The sequence below is a fragment of the Panulirus ornatus genome, chromosome 68 (assembly GCF_036320965.1).
Source record: "Panulirus ornatus isolate Po-2019 chromosome 68, ASM3632096v1, whole genome shotgun sequence".
In the NCBI taxonomy this organism is placed as follows: Eukaryota; Metazoa; Arthropoda; class Malacostraca; order Decapoda; family Palinuridae; genus Panulirus; species Panulirus ornatus.
In genome coordinates this window covers 28,452,676-28,466,944 of record NC_092291.1, presented here as the reverse complement: position 1 = coordinate 28,466,944, position 14,269 = coordinate 28,452,676, and the positions used below count along the sequence as shown (strand labels likewise).

Below are 14,269 nucleotides of genomic sequence, written 5' to 3'. Positions count from 1 at the left end.
ATTCTGCTCAGTTAGACCTTACTCTCCCAAACCTTGCTATCTCAGACTGCTCTACCAGATTCTGCTTTTCCAAACTTTGCTCACATAGATAATGCATCCCTAAACCTTGTTCTCCCAGACTCTACTACACCGGATCCTGTTTTCCCATACCTTGGTCTAAACTTTCAGAACCTACTCTAACAGAACCTGCTGTCCTAGCATACCTTGCTTTCAAAGACCCTACTCTACCAGACCCTGCTCCCTCACTACTGGCTTTCCCAAGCAAAATGATTTTTTAAATCTTGCTGTCTTCCCCAGAACTTGCACTCTGAGATCTTGCTCTGCCATAACCTGCTCTACCAGATCTTGCTCTCTTAGCCCCTTTGCTCCCATACCTCTTCCTCCCAGACACTTCTTTCCAAAACCTTCCCCTACTAAGACATGCCCTCCCAGATCTTACACTTCCAAACTGTACTCTCCTAAACACTGTTCTCTCAGACCTTATTCTCCTTGACCCTGCTCTCCAAAATGTTGCTCTCCCACACCTTGCTTTGCTTGAATTTACTCTCCTAAACTTTGCTCTCCTAGACCTTCTTCTATTAAACCCTGCTCTTCCAATCCTTGCCTTCCCAGATCCATCTTTGTTAGCACTTTCTCTTGCAAACCTACTCTCTCAGATTCTGCTCTGCTTATCCTCTCTGACTCCTCCAAACTTTGTTAGCCCAGACTCTGCTCTAACATTCAGTACCTTGCTCCCCCATGCATTGCCTTCCCAAACCATGCTCCCAGTGATCGTACTCTCTTAAACCTTTATTTCCCAGACCCTTCTCTCTAGACCATACTATCCCAAACTTTGCTATCCTAGATTCTGCTGTACAAGACTTCACTTTCCACAACCATGCTATCCCAGATCCTACTCAGCTAGACATTACTCTCCCAAAACTTACTATCCCAGACATTGCTCTAACATCTTATTCTACCAGACTACTATTCTAGACCCTGCTCAACTATATTTTCCCAAACCTTCCTCTCCAAGACCCTGTTCTCTCACACCTTGCTCCTCCAGACCCTGCTTTCACAAACCTGGTTCTTCCAGACCCTACTTCACCAAAGGCTATTCCTAGATCTTGCTGTTAGGGAACTTACTCTTTCAGATCTTTTTCTCCATCACCTTGCCCTCCCAGACCTTGTTCCCCAAAACATTCTTCTTCCAGACCTTGTTCTCCTATATGCTTTTCTCCCAAACCTTCCTCAGTAATTTCTGGGAATAATCTAAAAAAAAATTCTATTAGACAACAATATATGAATGTCTAGCGAAAAGGCTCAAAAGACTACATAATGCAATACCACAAGAAACATTCAAAAGAAGATTAGATCTATGGCTGAGGTCATTCTTAGATGAATCTCAAATGACAATTAAGGAAAGGGATTTAGTGACCATGAGAAGCAGTATTATGGTGAGTGCTACGTGCCCAGGTAAATCTCGTTATAAGAAGTTACATACGGAAGTACTTCCAGACTTAGCTGTCCCTAGACCCTATTCTCTAAGACCCTTCTTTACCAGACCTTGCTTTCCTAGGCTTTATTATCCCAGACCTTACTCACCTGTGCATCTTTCTCCCAGACCCTGCTCTACCCAACTTTACTCTCCCAGGCCTTGTTTTCCTACACCCTCCCAGATCTTTCTCTCCTAAACCTTGCCCTCCTAGATACCTACTCTCCCAGGTGAAACTTTGAAGGCTTTTACAAACAAGTACTGAGTTCATCTGTAATAAAAACTCACTTTAAACAAGAGACCAAGTTCTTTTAAAAAATTTTGCTCCCACAAGTTTAGGGGCATCATTTCTCTCTCTCTGGGAAGATCAACTATGAGTGAAAAATAAGCATGCAAGAGCATATTCTGCCTGACAGGCCCTACTTGTGAGCACAATGGGGAAAAAAGCTGGAAATTATGAAAGTTGCGTGAGGAGGCTAGCTAGCTGTGGACTTTGCTCACCTTCACATCCGTCCTGAGGTCACTCTGGGTACCAACAAGCACGATAGGAGCGCCCGGGTTGTGTTGGCGCAGCTCCGGCAACCACTTCTCCCGTACGTTGTGGAAGGAGGTAGGCGATACTACGCTGAAGCACACCAGGAACACATCCGTCTGGGGATAACACAGCGGCCGCAGCGAGTCGAAGTCATCCTGTTGAAAGGGAGAAACACTAAGCTTAGCTGCTCTTTACCCTCAGTGTGACTCCAAATGATGGCCAACTTTTCTAGTTATAAATTACTCAGTGACTACTGCATTCTGAGAATAGCTGAAGTGCAGTAAGCTTCCTATGTTATTCTTTATTAATAGTGTGGAAAGAAATTTGATAAAACCTTAAGCAACACCCACACCATTGCACACAACAGCCTAAATTTAGTTATAAGATCTTGTTACGAACGTGTGCGCGTGTGCCCACATGTTCGTGTATATTACGTGTGTGTGTCTTCGGGTATAGAGATGTCTTCCTCTGAGAATGGCTCGGAGCTTCTGTTCCCACCAAGCGTTAGGCTTAATTTTGAAACCAGATGGTCATTTGTCCTTGAGCTGTCAATCAAGAGGAGGGTGAGCTGCCCAGATGTGCGTCGCTAGAATACCCCAACCAATCACGAGTGCTCTGAGTCCCGTAGCCAATCAAGGGTGGCGTTATAGCAAGCAGGGCGGAGACTCGTCTTTGTAATATATACCCATGACACCCACTGAGTTCTCTCTCTCTCTAGCCCAGCGAGTTAGGTGGTCTACCCTGCCGTAAGCATGTAAGCCCTGCTGTGCTGTAAGCCTGTAAGCCCGTTATAATTATCAATGTAATGTTATCGAAGAACTGTCATAAAGGAAAGAGATCTCCTAGCTTGAAATCTTATCTGGAATGTTAACTCATGTACCAATGTTAACGTAAATGATTCATGCCTGATTTATGTGCTTATCTTTGTACACTTAGATTCTTTCATTATAAGTAGATTTAATGTAATGCTGGTCTTTAATTCCATCCCATAACTTTATGATTATGTTATCCCGTTGTGAAACAACAAGGATCAGTAGTATTTGTAACATATGTTACTGGCGACCTAGCCTGAATAAGGACTGAGTTCGTAACATATAAATTGGCGACCTTGCCAGGATATTTCTTGCTTTAACGGAATCTCTTTCCTTTTCGTTAATCATGCCGTTGACCAGCAACGCTGACGATGACCAGTGTGGTGATTATGAGGTCGTTAAGCAGGCAGTGATAAATTCTTTTGATCTAAGTCCGGAAGCACACCGACTCAGATTTCGAACTAAGCATAAGCGCCCTGATCAACCCTACCTAGATCACTTTTGTGAGAAGTACAAGTTAGCCATGCGGTGGGTACGTTCCGCGGGAGCTTATATAGATGCTGAATCGGTCCTGAAACTATTTGTGTTCGAGGAATGTAAGGACGGTCTACCCCGTGATGTAAGGCAGTACGTAATAACTAAATCAGCGAAGGATTTTGAGGAGGCTGGGAAACTAGCAGATGAGTACATGTTAGATGTCAAACTTAACGCGGGCAGGCATTCAAAGGGCTACGACGGCAGAGGGAGGACCACTGATTATGTAATCCCACCTGAATCTGCTACCTTGCCGGTAACTCATGAAAGTAAGAGGAAATACTCCAACAGAGTTGAGTTGTTTTTATTGTGGCAAGGCTGGGCACCAGGTGAGGGATTGCTGGGCTCGAGAGAAGTAATCCAGAGATTCTACTAAGAGTAGACCGGTGAATCTCGTCTCAACTTTAGGGCCACTTAGTAAAGTAGGTGCTGACCCTGCTCTTAAGAAAAAGAGGGGTTGCGAGAGTGTAGTTAAGGATCCGTTCTGTGGGAACTACAATGCGTTCCCGTCTGAGGGCTATGTTAGTAGATGTGGTGTACGACGAAAAGTAACCGTATTACGGGATTCTGGTTCGCTGCAGTCCCTAATGTTGGATGGCTTGATGCCGCGAGGAGAGTTTGGAGACCGAGTCTTGCTAGATGGACTGTTGGGTTCCGAGGAAGCTCCACTAGTCGATGTGAGGGTAGAAACAGATCTCTTCACGGGCCATGCTCTCATAGGGGTTGTAGATAGGTTACCTGTCTCAGGTGTGGACTTTGTGTTAGGCAATGACCTAGCGGGTGGGAAGACGAACCCAGTGCCGGTGTTGCCTACGGGCCCGGTGGAGTCCACGGAGGCAGTGCAGCTTGATGAAGAAGTACCAGAGTTAGTCTCCAACCACGATGATGTCAGGTCTATGACAGCTGGCACGGCAGGCCGTGTGCCTGAGGACATAGCCGTTGAAAAGGAGGAAGTGAAGACCAGCAAGAGAAGGCTGTGTCATACCCTCTCCCCTGGTATAGACTCCGTTGAAACGCAGGAAGTTAAGACTCTCCCCCCGACTGAGACCAGCCAGAGGAAGCTGTGTGATACCCTCTCCCCTGGTGTAGACTTCGTTAAGACAAAGGAAGTGAAGTCTCTCCTTACGAGTGAGTCTAGTGAGAGGGAGCTCTGTGATACCCTCTCCCCTGGTGTAGACTCCGTTGAGACTGAGGGTTTGTCTCATGCTCATTCAAGAGAGAAGACTCTCCCTGAGGATGAAATTAGCGAGATGTGTGATACCTCCTGTGCTGGTTACGAGTCTGTACAAGAATCAGTGGGTGAGACTGAAGATTTGTCTCGCGCCCATTCAAGAGAGACTCAGGAACGGAGGACAATATGGCCTGACAAACGAACTTGTTTAAGAAGGTTTGAGGCGGGCGACGAGGTGTTGCTTCAACTGCAGCAGCCAGGTCAACCCTTGGTTGTCCTTTCTAAGGGTTCTTACACCATTATCTGGAGTGTAGGAGATTCCAATTACCTTGTCTCTACCCCCGATAGGCGCAGAGGTCGGAGATTATGCCACGTCAACATGCCTAAGCCATATTTCAGTCGTGATCCTCCACCCTTGGAACCGACGGTGCCAGTCTGCATCATCTTACGTCCAGCAGTAGCCGTGTGTGACGAAGTCGACGACGTAGCTGCGAGTGCCTCGAAGACCTGGGACCCGGGCGGGGGCGTGAGAGAACTGAAGTGTTGCTTGGATATAGTTGGGTACTATAGGATGTTCATTGTAAATTTTGCAACAGTCGTAACCCCTCTGACAGATTTATTGAAGAATGATATTAGATGTTTGGAATGAGAAGTGTGAGACAGTCTCTCTTATTAGTTAGGGACCCTAATTTTCAACTTGTTTTATTTTGCAGGCTCCAGCCAGATTAGCTGTGAATGCCGCCAGTGTTGTAAATGCTGGTGAGGTCCCCCATGCAGGAGGACAGAGAGAAGGTTGAGCCCAAACAGATAGCCCCACCATGAATAGGGAACTTTTGTTTTTGCTATTTGTATTATAACACTTTCTGTAAGTGTCCTTCAGGCAATCATAGAAGTAACCTTTGTTTTCCTATTTTGTATTATAACACTCTGTATATTTGTGCCCTTAAGCCAATCACTTTAGAGTGTACTGACCACCAACCTCTTTAAAAATGTTAAGTTACGGGATCGGAGTCAGAAGTTAAATAGGTGGGCCTTGTTATGTACAATTTATACGTTACATTGTTTTTAGCACACCTCATGTGTTAACATTGTGTTAGCTGATTGTTTATCCCGCTCTTAAGGTAAGAAAATTCCTCTTCCAGGAATTTTCTCCTTTAAGGAGGGGTGTGTTACGAACGTGTGCGCGTGTGCCCACATGTTCGTGTATATTACGTGTGTGTCTTCGGGTATAGAGATGTCTTCCTCTGAGAATGGCTCGGAGCTTCTGTTCCCACCAAGCGTTAGGCTTAATTTTGAAACCAGATGGTCATTTGTCCTTGAGCTGTCAATCAAGAGGAGGGTGAGCTGCCCAGATGTGCGTCGCTAGAATACGCCAACCAATCACGAGTGCTCTGAGTCCCGTAGCCAATCAAGGGTGGCGTTATAGCTAGCAGGGCGGAGACTCGTCTTTGTAATATATACCCATGACACCGGCTGAGTTCTCTCTCTCTCTAGCCCAGCGAGTTAGGTGGTCTATCCTGCCGTAAGCATGTAAGCCTGTAAGCCCGTTATAATTATCAATGTAATGTTATCGAAGAACTGTCATAAAGGAAAGAGATCTGGCTTGAAATCTTATCTGGAATGTTAACTCGTGTACCAATGTTAACGTAAATGATTCATGCCTGATTTATGTGCTTATCTTTGTACACTTAGATTCTTTCACTATAAGTAGATTTAATGTAATGCTGGTCTTTAATTCCATCCCATAACTTTATGATTATGTTATCCCGTTGTGAAACAGCAAGGATCAGTAGTATTTGTAACATATGTTACTGGCGACCTAGCCTGAATAAGGACTGAGTTCGTAACAATCTTTATTGTGTGCTGGGCCCGAGCTGTGAAAAGACTGGATTATAAGGCATAGCTCAGACGTGACCTCACAAAAGAAGGGCGTGATTACCACAGGGGTACCCTATCCAGGTGTATGGCTTCCACAACCACCGCAATAATGATCGTAAACATCATTACATCCGAACCCGCAACGGTAGCCACTTTAGCCTAGCCACCCGTATACTACATTCATGTGTTCCATTCACCCAAGGTTTTACACTAGCATTCTAGGCTTCCTTCATTATTTTTGTACTTTTTCTTTCACCAGAGGAATTATCTTGCTGTTTTATTTTGTAGATTAGTAAAATCATTATTTTTTATTATACTTTGTCGCTGTCTCCCGCGTTTGCGAGGTAGCGCAAGGAAACAGACGAAAGAAATGGCCCAACCCCCCCCCCCATACGCATGTATATACATACGTCCACACACGCAAATATACATACCTACACATATATTTTATATCTTGCTGGTTCCAAGTGCATAAGTCCTCATTGCGGCTAGGTGCTCAATGAGAAAAGGGAATAAAAACACCCCAAGGCTTAATGTACGGGTGTTGACTCTTGATGAGACAGAAGGTATGACCAACTCCAACCTGAATGTGTAAGATGACTCAAAACATCATTTCAAAACTGATATGTAAAGTGATTAAAGGAGTAGTTCGATATTGCTTTCATTAAATCCATACAACGATAAAGGAAGTTTTCGACTGAGGTCAGTTGAGTCTGACGTGAGACATCTCTAGTGTCCATATCTCGAAAAAGTGCGCACTTCAAATCTACGACTTACATAACGCCCAAACATATTAAACATTATGAAATAAACATCAATGAAAAATGCTAGGAACAGAACCAATGGCTAGCAAAAGCAACAAACCAGTTATGTGCGCTAAACACATTTTCAGTAACGGTTAGGGTGACCAAACCGGCGGCCATGACGCACCATCATCCAGGACGTCATATGATCCACCATATTTACTAAGTTTATATCTACATTAATCATGTCTCCTAAATAAATTAATCATTGTAAAATAAAAGTTCTAATACTGAAAAAAGCAGAATTAGGCAGGCAAGAGGGGAACTTAAAAAAAAAATACTGCCCAAATTTCAAATGCAGCCAGCAATGACAGTATATAATAACCAAGGTATGGAAGTGGAGCATCACTTACAGCTCAGCGATATAACTATTCACTGGGGAGGATGCTGGGACCTCAGGACTGACCTGAGCTCCAGCCAGCCACTCCTCGCCCCGCCAGCAGCGGACGACTAGCCAGTCAACTGCAGTAATCTACTTCATCATCAACGTCCGAATGTTCTAATCGAAAAACGGGGAATGAAGCAATAGTCTCATTGCTATGACACCATCTCATATCAATGTTGCCAACATACCCATAACATCACGCTTGACAAGTAACGACGTTTGACCTCTTAATGCCCTGGAAACGGCGGTAACGAGCTTGGCCTACTGCCTACATGTGGCCTAGCTGACCTCATCTGGGTCACGGAGCTTAAAAGTGCAACCGGATCAGCCACCTCTAACGTTAATGACCGAAGCTCCGCCTCCTTTTGAGTCCTCGCCGATTAATTTTGCCTTCCCTCGTCGTCAGCGCTCGTGTTACCGTCTCCCAGACTTCTCCAGCCAATGGTAGACGTACCGCTCCTGAGGACCGTCTTCGTGACCTGACCTGGCCGCCCATTATACACCTATGCATTACTGCACGCAAGATGGGCCACATGAGTAGTGTTGAGTGTATTATCTCAGAATTATCCTAAACAGCTAAAGACGGTGCACACGATTTATCGGTTGGTTGATGTAGTTTGACGGCTTTAAATTACCCGAAAAAAGTATATGCCTACAGTCCAAATAACCAACCTGAAGGCAAACAAGTCAAACAATTCTTGGCTTAGAACATAACCTATCTGACTAGCACCATGCTGTCTACTGTTTGACATGCTGACTCAAGGAGCCATGTGGATTCTACAGTCTATCGAAGTCCTCCTTATGACTAACTCTCAACTTTCCTTCTAAAGTCCTCTATTTCCAGTAGGTTATTGCTCTGGGATACATCAATTCTGTACATAACGCAGAAAAGCAGTGTTGTATATACTGTTAAATGTTTCCCGTACCTTCTTTCTCAGACCTTTGCCAATCACAAATGAAGCGTAAGACTCAACAGAATTCCGCTAAATAATTCAAAATAGATTCAACCCAACACTAGATAACACATCAATGTATTCATACACTGGGTAGCCAGGCGTCCCGTATATACAGGACTGTCCCTGATTTCAAAGGTCTTGACACTCTGATTTGAATATATATATTTATAATACTATAATTATTATACCCCGTCGCTGTCTCCTGCGTTAGCGAGGAAGCGCAAGGAAACAGACTAAAGAATGGCCCAACATACACATACACGTCCACACATGCATATATACATACCTATACATTCCAACGTATATATATATATATATATATATATATATATATATATATATATATATATATATATATATATATATAGTGGAGATAGGGGAGAAAGAATACTTCCCACGTATTCCCTGCGTGTCGTAGAAGGCGACTAAAAGGGAAGGGAGCGGGGGGCTGGAAATCCTCCCCTCTCGTTTCTTTTTTTGTTTTTTTTTCCAAAAGAAGGAACAGAGGAGAGGTCCAGGTGAGGATATTCCCTCAAAGGCCCAGTCCTCTGTTATTAACGCTACCTCGCTATCGCGGGAAATAGCGAATAGTATGAAAAAAAAAAAAAAAAAATATATATATATATATATATATATATATATATATATATATATATATATATATATATATATATTGTCCCTGGGGATAGGGGAGAAAGAATACTTCCCACGTATTCCCTGCGTGTCGTAGAAGGCGACTAAAAGGGGAGGGAGCGGGGGGCTGGAAATCCTCCCCTCTCGTTTTTTTTTTTTTTTAATTTTCCAAAAGAAGGAACAGAGAATTGGGCCAGGTGAGGGTATTCCCTCAAGGCCCAGTCCTCTGTTCTTAACGCTACCTCGCTAATGCGGGAAATGGCGAATAGTTTGAAAGAAAAGATATATATATATATATATATATATATATTATTACGAACTCATTGCTTATTCAAGCACGGTCGCCAGTAACATATATATGTTACAAATACTATATTGATCCTTGTCTTTGCAAGGACGTTAGATTTATATTGCACAACTCAGGATAACGCTATCTTAACGTTATGGGATTAAAACAAACACTAAGGTTAGAATTACTTATAATGAAAGAATTCAAATGTACAAGGTGAACACATAAATCAGGCACGAATCATTTACGTTAACACTGAACATGAGTTTAACATTGAACATGAGTTAACATTCCCGATAAGATTTCAAACCAGATCTCTTTCCTTGATGACACTTTGTTCGATAACATTACACTTAGACCTGACGTGACAAGTAGACATTATCGTTACTCTTAGCTAAACCTGACGTGACACAGTAAACATCTTCGTTACACAGTAAACATCATCGTTACACTTAGCTAAACCTGACGTAACACAGTAAACATCATCGTTACACTTAGCTAAACCTGACGTAACACAGTAAACATCATCGTTACACTTAGCTAAACTTGACGTGACACAGTATACATCTTACAAACTAGGGCAGCAGTGGCTACGGGGTTCGAGACAGGGAAAGCCTACATTACCTTGCTGGGCTCGGGACTACTGAAGGAATCGACTCCCAGACGATCGTCTGAGCCTTTTAAGTGAAGGACCAGCAAGGCAGGAACAGCTAGCCACGCCTCGACCCGCCACCTGTGGCTACGATAGGTCAGAATGATACAGTTGCCCTTGATAGGTCAAAAGACTGATTGTCACGCTCTCATCTTCACGTGATTGGCTGAAGGAGGCCTAAGGTCCGGCCCACATAAGGTGTGAATTCAAATTCCTTTGTTTCTTGTCCACGACAGCAGCGAACGTACGGGATGACATACCCGCAGCTGGTCCCACGCCTTGACCTGACGCCGTTGACAAGGGTTTGGGTGCTAGAGGACTAGTCAACATCTGCTTCAAAAACATAATTGCTAGGACAATTATCACGGTCAGGGAAGTGAGATCCGAGCCGATAGCAACCACTCCCTACACCAAGGCACACCAACACAGAGCTACACCATACTCAAGTATACGAACATGTGGGCACACACACGTGTTCGTAACACCCCCCTCCTTAAAGGAGAAAATTCCTAGAAGAGGAATTTTCTCACGTTAAGAGCGGGATAAACAATCAGCTAACACATTATGTGCGCCAGCAATATGGTGAATGTCTAAATTATACTCTTGAAGGAACAAGGCCCACCTAGTTAGCCTCTGATTCTTATCTCGGAACTTATTAACATATTTCAATGGGTGGTGATCAGTATACACCCTGATGACATTGCCTGAAGGACACAAATAAACATGAAAGTGATGCAATGCTAATATTAAAGACAAAAGTTCTTTCTCAATGGTGGAATAATTCCTTTGGGCTTGATTAAATTTCTTACTAAAACAGCTTACAGGGTGCTCAACATGGTTCTCGTCCTCCTGCAAGAGGACAGCACCAGCTCTCACATTGCTGGCATCAACAGCTAACTTGAAAGGTTGATTAAAATCAGGGGCCTGCAAAATAGGACTATTACAAAGTATGGATTTTAATTGATGAAAGGCTATCTCACACTGCTCATTCCACACATATCTAACATCTTTCTTCAATGAATCTGTCAGAGGGGTTGCGAGTGTTGCAAAATTTACAATGAACATCCTATAGTACCCAACCATATCCAAGTAACACCAGTTCTCTCACGCCTCCGCCCGGGTCCCAGGTCTCCGAGGCACTCGCAGCTACGTCGTCGACTTCATCACACACGGCTACCGCTGGGCGTTGGATGATGCAGACTGGCACCTTCGGTTCCAAAGGGGGAGGGTCACGACGGAAATATGGCTTAAGCATGTTGACGTGGCATAACCTCCGACCTCTGCGCCTATCGGGGGTAGAGACAAGGTAATTTGAGTCTCCTCACTCCGGATAATGGTGTAGGGGCCCTGAAACCGGGCAGCCAAGGGTTGACCTGGTTGCGGTAGTAGAAGCAACACCTCGTCGCCCGCCTCAAACCTTCTCAAACGAGATCGTTTGTCATACCATCTTTTCATTCATGCTTGGGTCCCTGTTAAATTCTGCCGAGCGGTTTCCCAACACCTTCGTTGTTTCTCCTTGAACTCGCTAACGGAGTCCAACTGGCCGACACTCTCACTCGAGTTGAGCCACACGTCTTTCAGTAACTTAAGAGGCCCTCGGACCTCGTGGGCAAACATCAGCTCAAAGGGGGAGAAACCTAGAGATTCATTAGGCACTTCTCCCGCAGCGAAGAGAAGAAATTGGAGTCCCTTATCCCAGTCCTCAGTGTTGTCAGCACAATAGTTCTTTATCATGGATTTCGGGGTTTGTTGAAAAGTCCTGGACATGAAATTGGGTCCCCGATCAGATTGCACCTCTTTGGGAAGTCCAAATTTTATGAAGAAGCTAAGCAGCTCCCGGACACCAGTCTTGGCATTCATGCTTATCAACGGTATTGCTTCGGAATATCTCGTGGCCATATCAATAATACTTAAAATGTAACAGTGGCCAGAGGAGGACCTTGGCAACAGGCCCACAATGTCAACTATGACTCGGTCAAACGGAGTTTCAAATGGGGGAATAGGAACTAAGGGAGCAGCCTTAAGCTTCTGATTAGGCTTTCCCATCACTTGACATGTATGACACGTCTTTACGTACTGAGCGACATCCCGGCAGACACCAGGCTAATATACATTCCGCCACACTCGGTCCAGGGTCTTCCTTTCCCCTAAATGACCGGCGAAATTTGAGTCATGCGCTAGCTTCAAAATCTCCCTCCAGTACGGACGCGGCACTAACACCTGGTGAACGGCTTGCCACTCCTCGTCTTCCTAATTGCATGACACCGGACACCACCTCCTCATTAACAACCCATCCCGGAGGTAATAACCGTCAGCCGATGCCTCAGCCGACTCAAACAATTCCTTAAACTCGGGTTCGGCTCTTTGTAATCACTTCAGATTCTGACGAGACAAATCATCAGCCTCATCCATCGACGCGGGGTCAGCCTCTAACTCAGCAAAGAAGGTATCAGCGAGCTCCACCTCACTCGGCTCACCCTCGGGCAGTGACTGTAGTTTTCCCTCCTCACGCTCTGTCTCCTGGGGCTTGCAACTTGCTTTCGTAGCGGACATGGACCGAGTAAATGCGCACGCGGGGAATAGGTCCGGTACCTCTTCCTCAAGCTGCACTGCCTCCGTGGACTCCACCGGGCCCGTAGGCAACACCGGCACTGTGTTCATCTTCCCACCCGCTAGGTCATTGCCTAACACAAAGTCCACACCTGAGACAGGTAACCTATTTACAACCCCTATGAGAGCATGGCCCGTGAAAAGATCTGTTTCCACCCTCACATCGACTAGTGGAGCTTCCTTGGGACCCGACAGTCCATCTAGCAAGACTCGGGTCTCCAGACTCTCCTCGCGGAACCAAGCCATCCAACATCAGGGACTGCAGCGCACCAGAATCCCGTAATACGGTCACTTTTCGTCGTACACCACATCTACTAAGATAGCCCTCAGACAGGAACGCATCGTAGTTCCCACAGAACGGATCCTTAACTACAGATTGATTAACACTCTCGCAACCCCCTCTTTTTCCTGATAGCAGGGATAGCCTTACCTACTTTACTAAGTAAAGCAGAAGAGACTTACCGGTCTACTTTTGGTAAAGTCTCTGGATTCCTTCACTCGAGCCCAGCAATCCCTCACCTGGTGCCCAGCCTTGCCACAGTGAGAGCAAAACTTTACTTCCTGGGAGTATTTCCCCTGATTTTTATGAGTTACCGGCAAGGTAGCAGATTCAGGTGGGATTACATGACCTTTGGTCCTCACTCTGCCGTCAAAGCCCTTTGAACGTCTCTTCGCGTCGAATTCGAGATCTATTATTACTAAGATCTCTAACTCCTCTTTACTAGTTCTCCTGACATAAATCAATTTTAACCTATTTGCAATAAGCTTCAACTCATGCTCTGTTAAAGATTTAATGTCCTCGGGAGAGGAGTCAGATCGACAGTACTGGTCAACGTCAGCGTTGCTGGTCAACGGCATGATTAACGAATCAAGGAAAGAGATTCCGTTAAGGCAAGAAATATCCTGGCAAGGTCGCCAATATATATGTTACGAACTCAGTGCTTATTCGAGCAAGGTCGCCAGTAACATATATATGTTACAAATACTATATTGAGCCTTGTCTTTGCAAAGACGTTAGATTTGTTTTATTGCACAACTCAGGATAACGCTATCTTAACGTTATGGGGTTAAAACAAGCACCATATACTGAACACCATATACACCATATACACACACCTTATACTGAAAGAATTCAAATGTACAAGGTGAACACATAAATCAGGCACGAATCATTTACGTTAACACTGAACATGAGTTTAACATTGAACATGAGTTAACATTCCAGATAAGATTTCAAACCAGGAGAGCTCTTTCCTTGATGACACTTTGATAACATTACACTTAGTTAGACCTGACGTGACAAGTAGACATCATCATTACCCTTAGCTAAACCTGACGTGACACAGTAAACATCTTCGTTACACTTAGCTAAACCTGACGTAACACAGTAAACATCATCGTTACACTTAGCTAAACCTGACGTAACACAGTAAACATCATCGTTACACTTAGCTAAACTTGACGTGACACAGTATACATCTTACAAACTAGGGCAGCGGTGGCTACGGGGTTCGAGACAGGGAAAGCCTTCATTACC

At 44.6% G+C, this 14,269-nt stretch overlaps 1 protein-coding gene across 3 annotated transcripts in view; it reads right to left on the bottom strand.

Moving 5' to 3' along the window:
* Window positions 1-1,785: 1,785 nt before the first annotated feature.
* The window catches only part of LOC139747255 (rho-related GTP-binding protein RhoU-like), a 796,670-nt gene continuing 784,186 nt past the window's right edge, over window positions 1,786-14,269 (bottom strand). For 2 of the 3 annotated variants that reach the window (XM_071659344.1, XM_071659345.1), the window contains exon 5: window positions 1,786-2,164. In XM_071659344.1, coding sequence (XP_071515445.1) covers window positions 1,955-2,164 — 210 coding nt within the window. In that variant the 3' untranslated portion in view covers window positions 1,786-1,954. The remainder of the gene's footprint in view (window positions 2,165-14,269) is intronic. The other variant, XM_071659343.1, reaches the window with a different exon arrangement.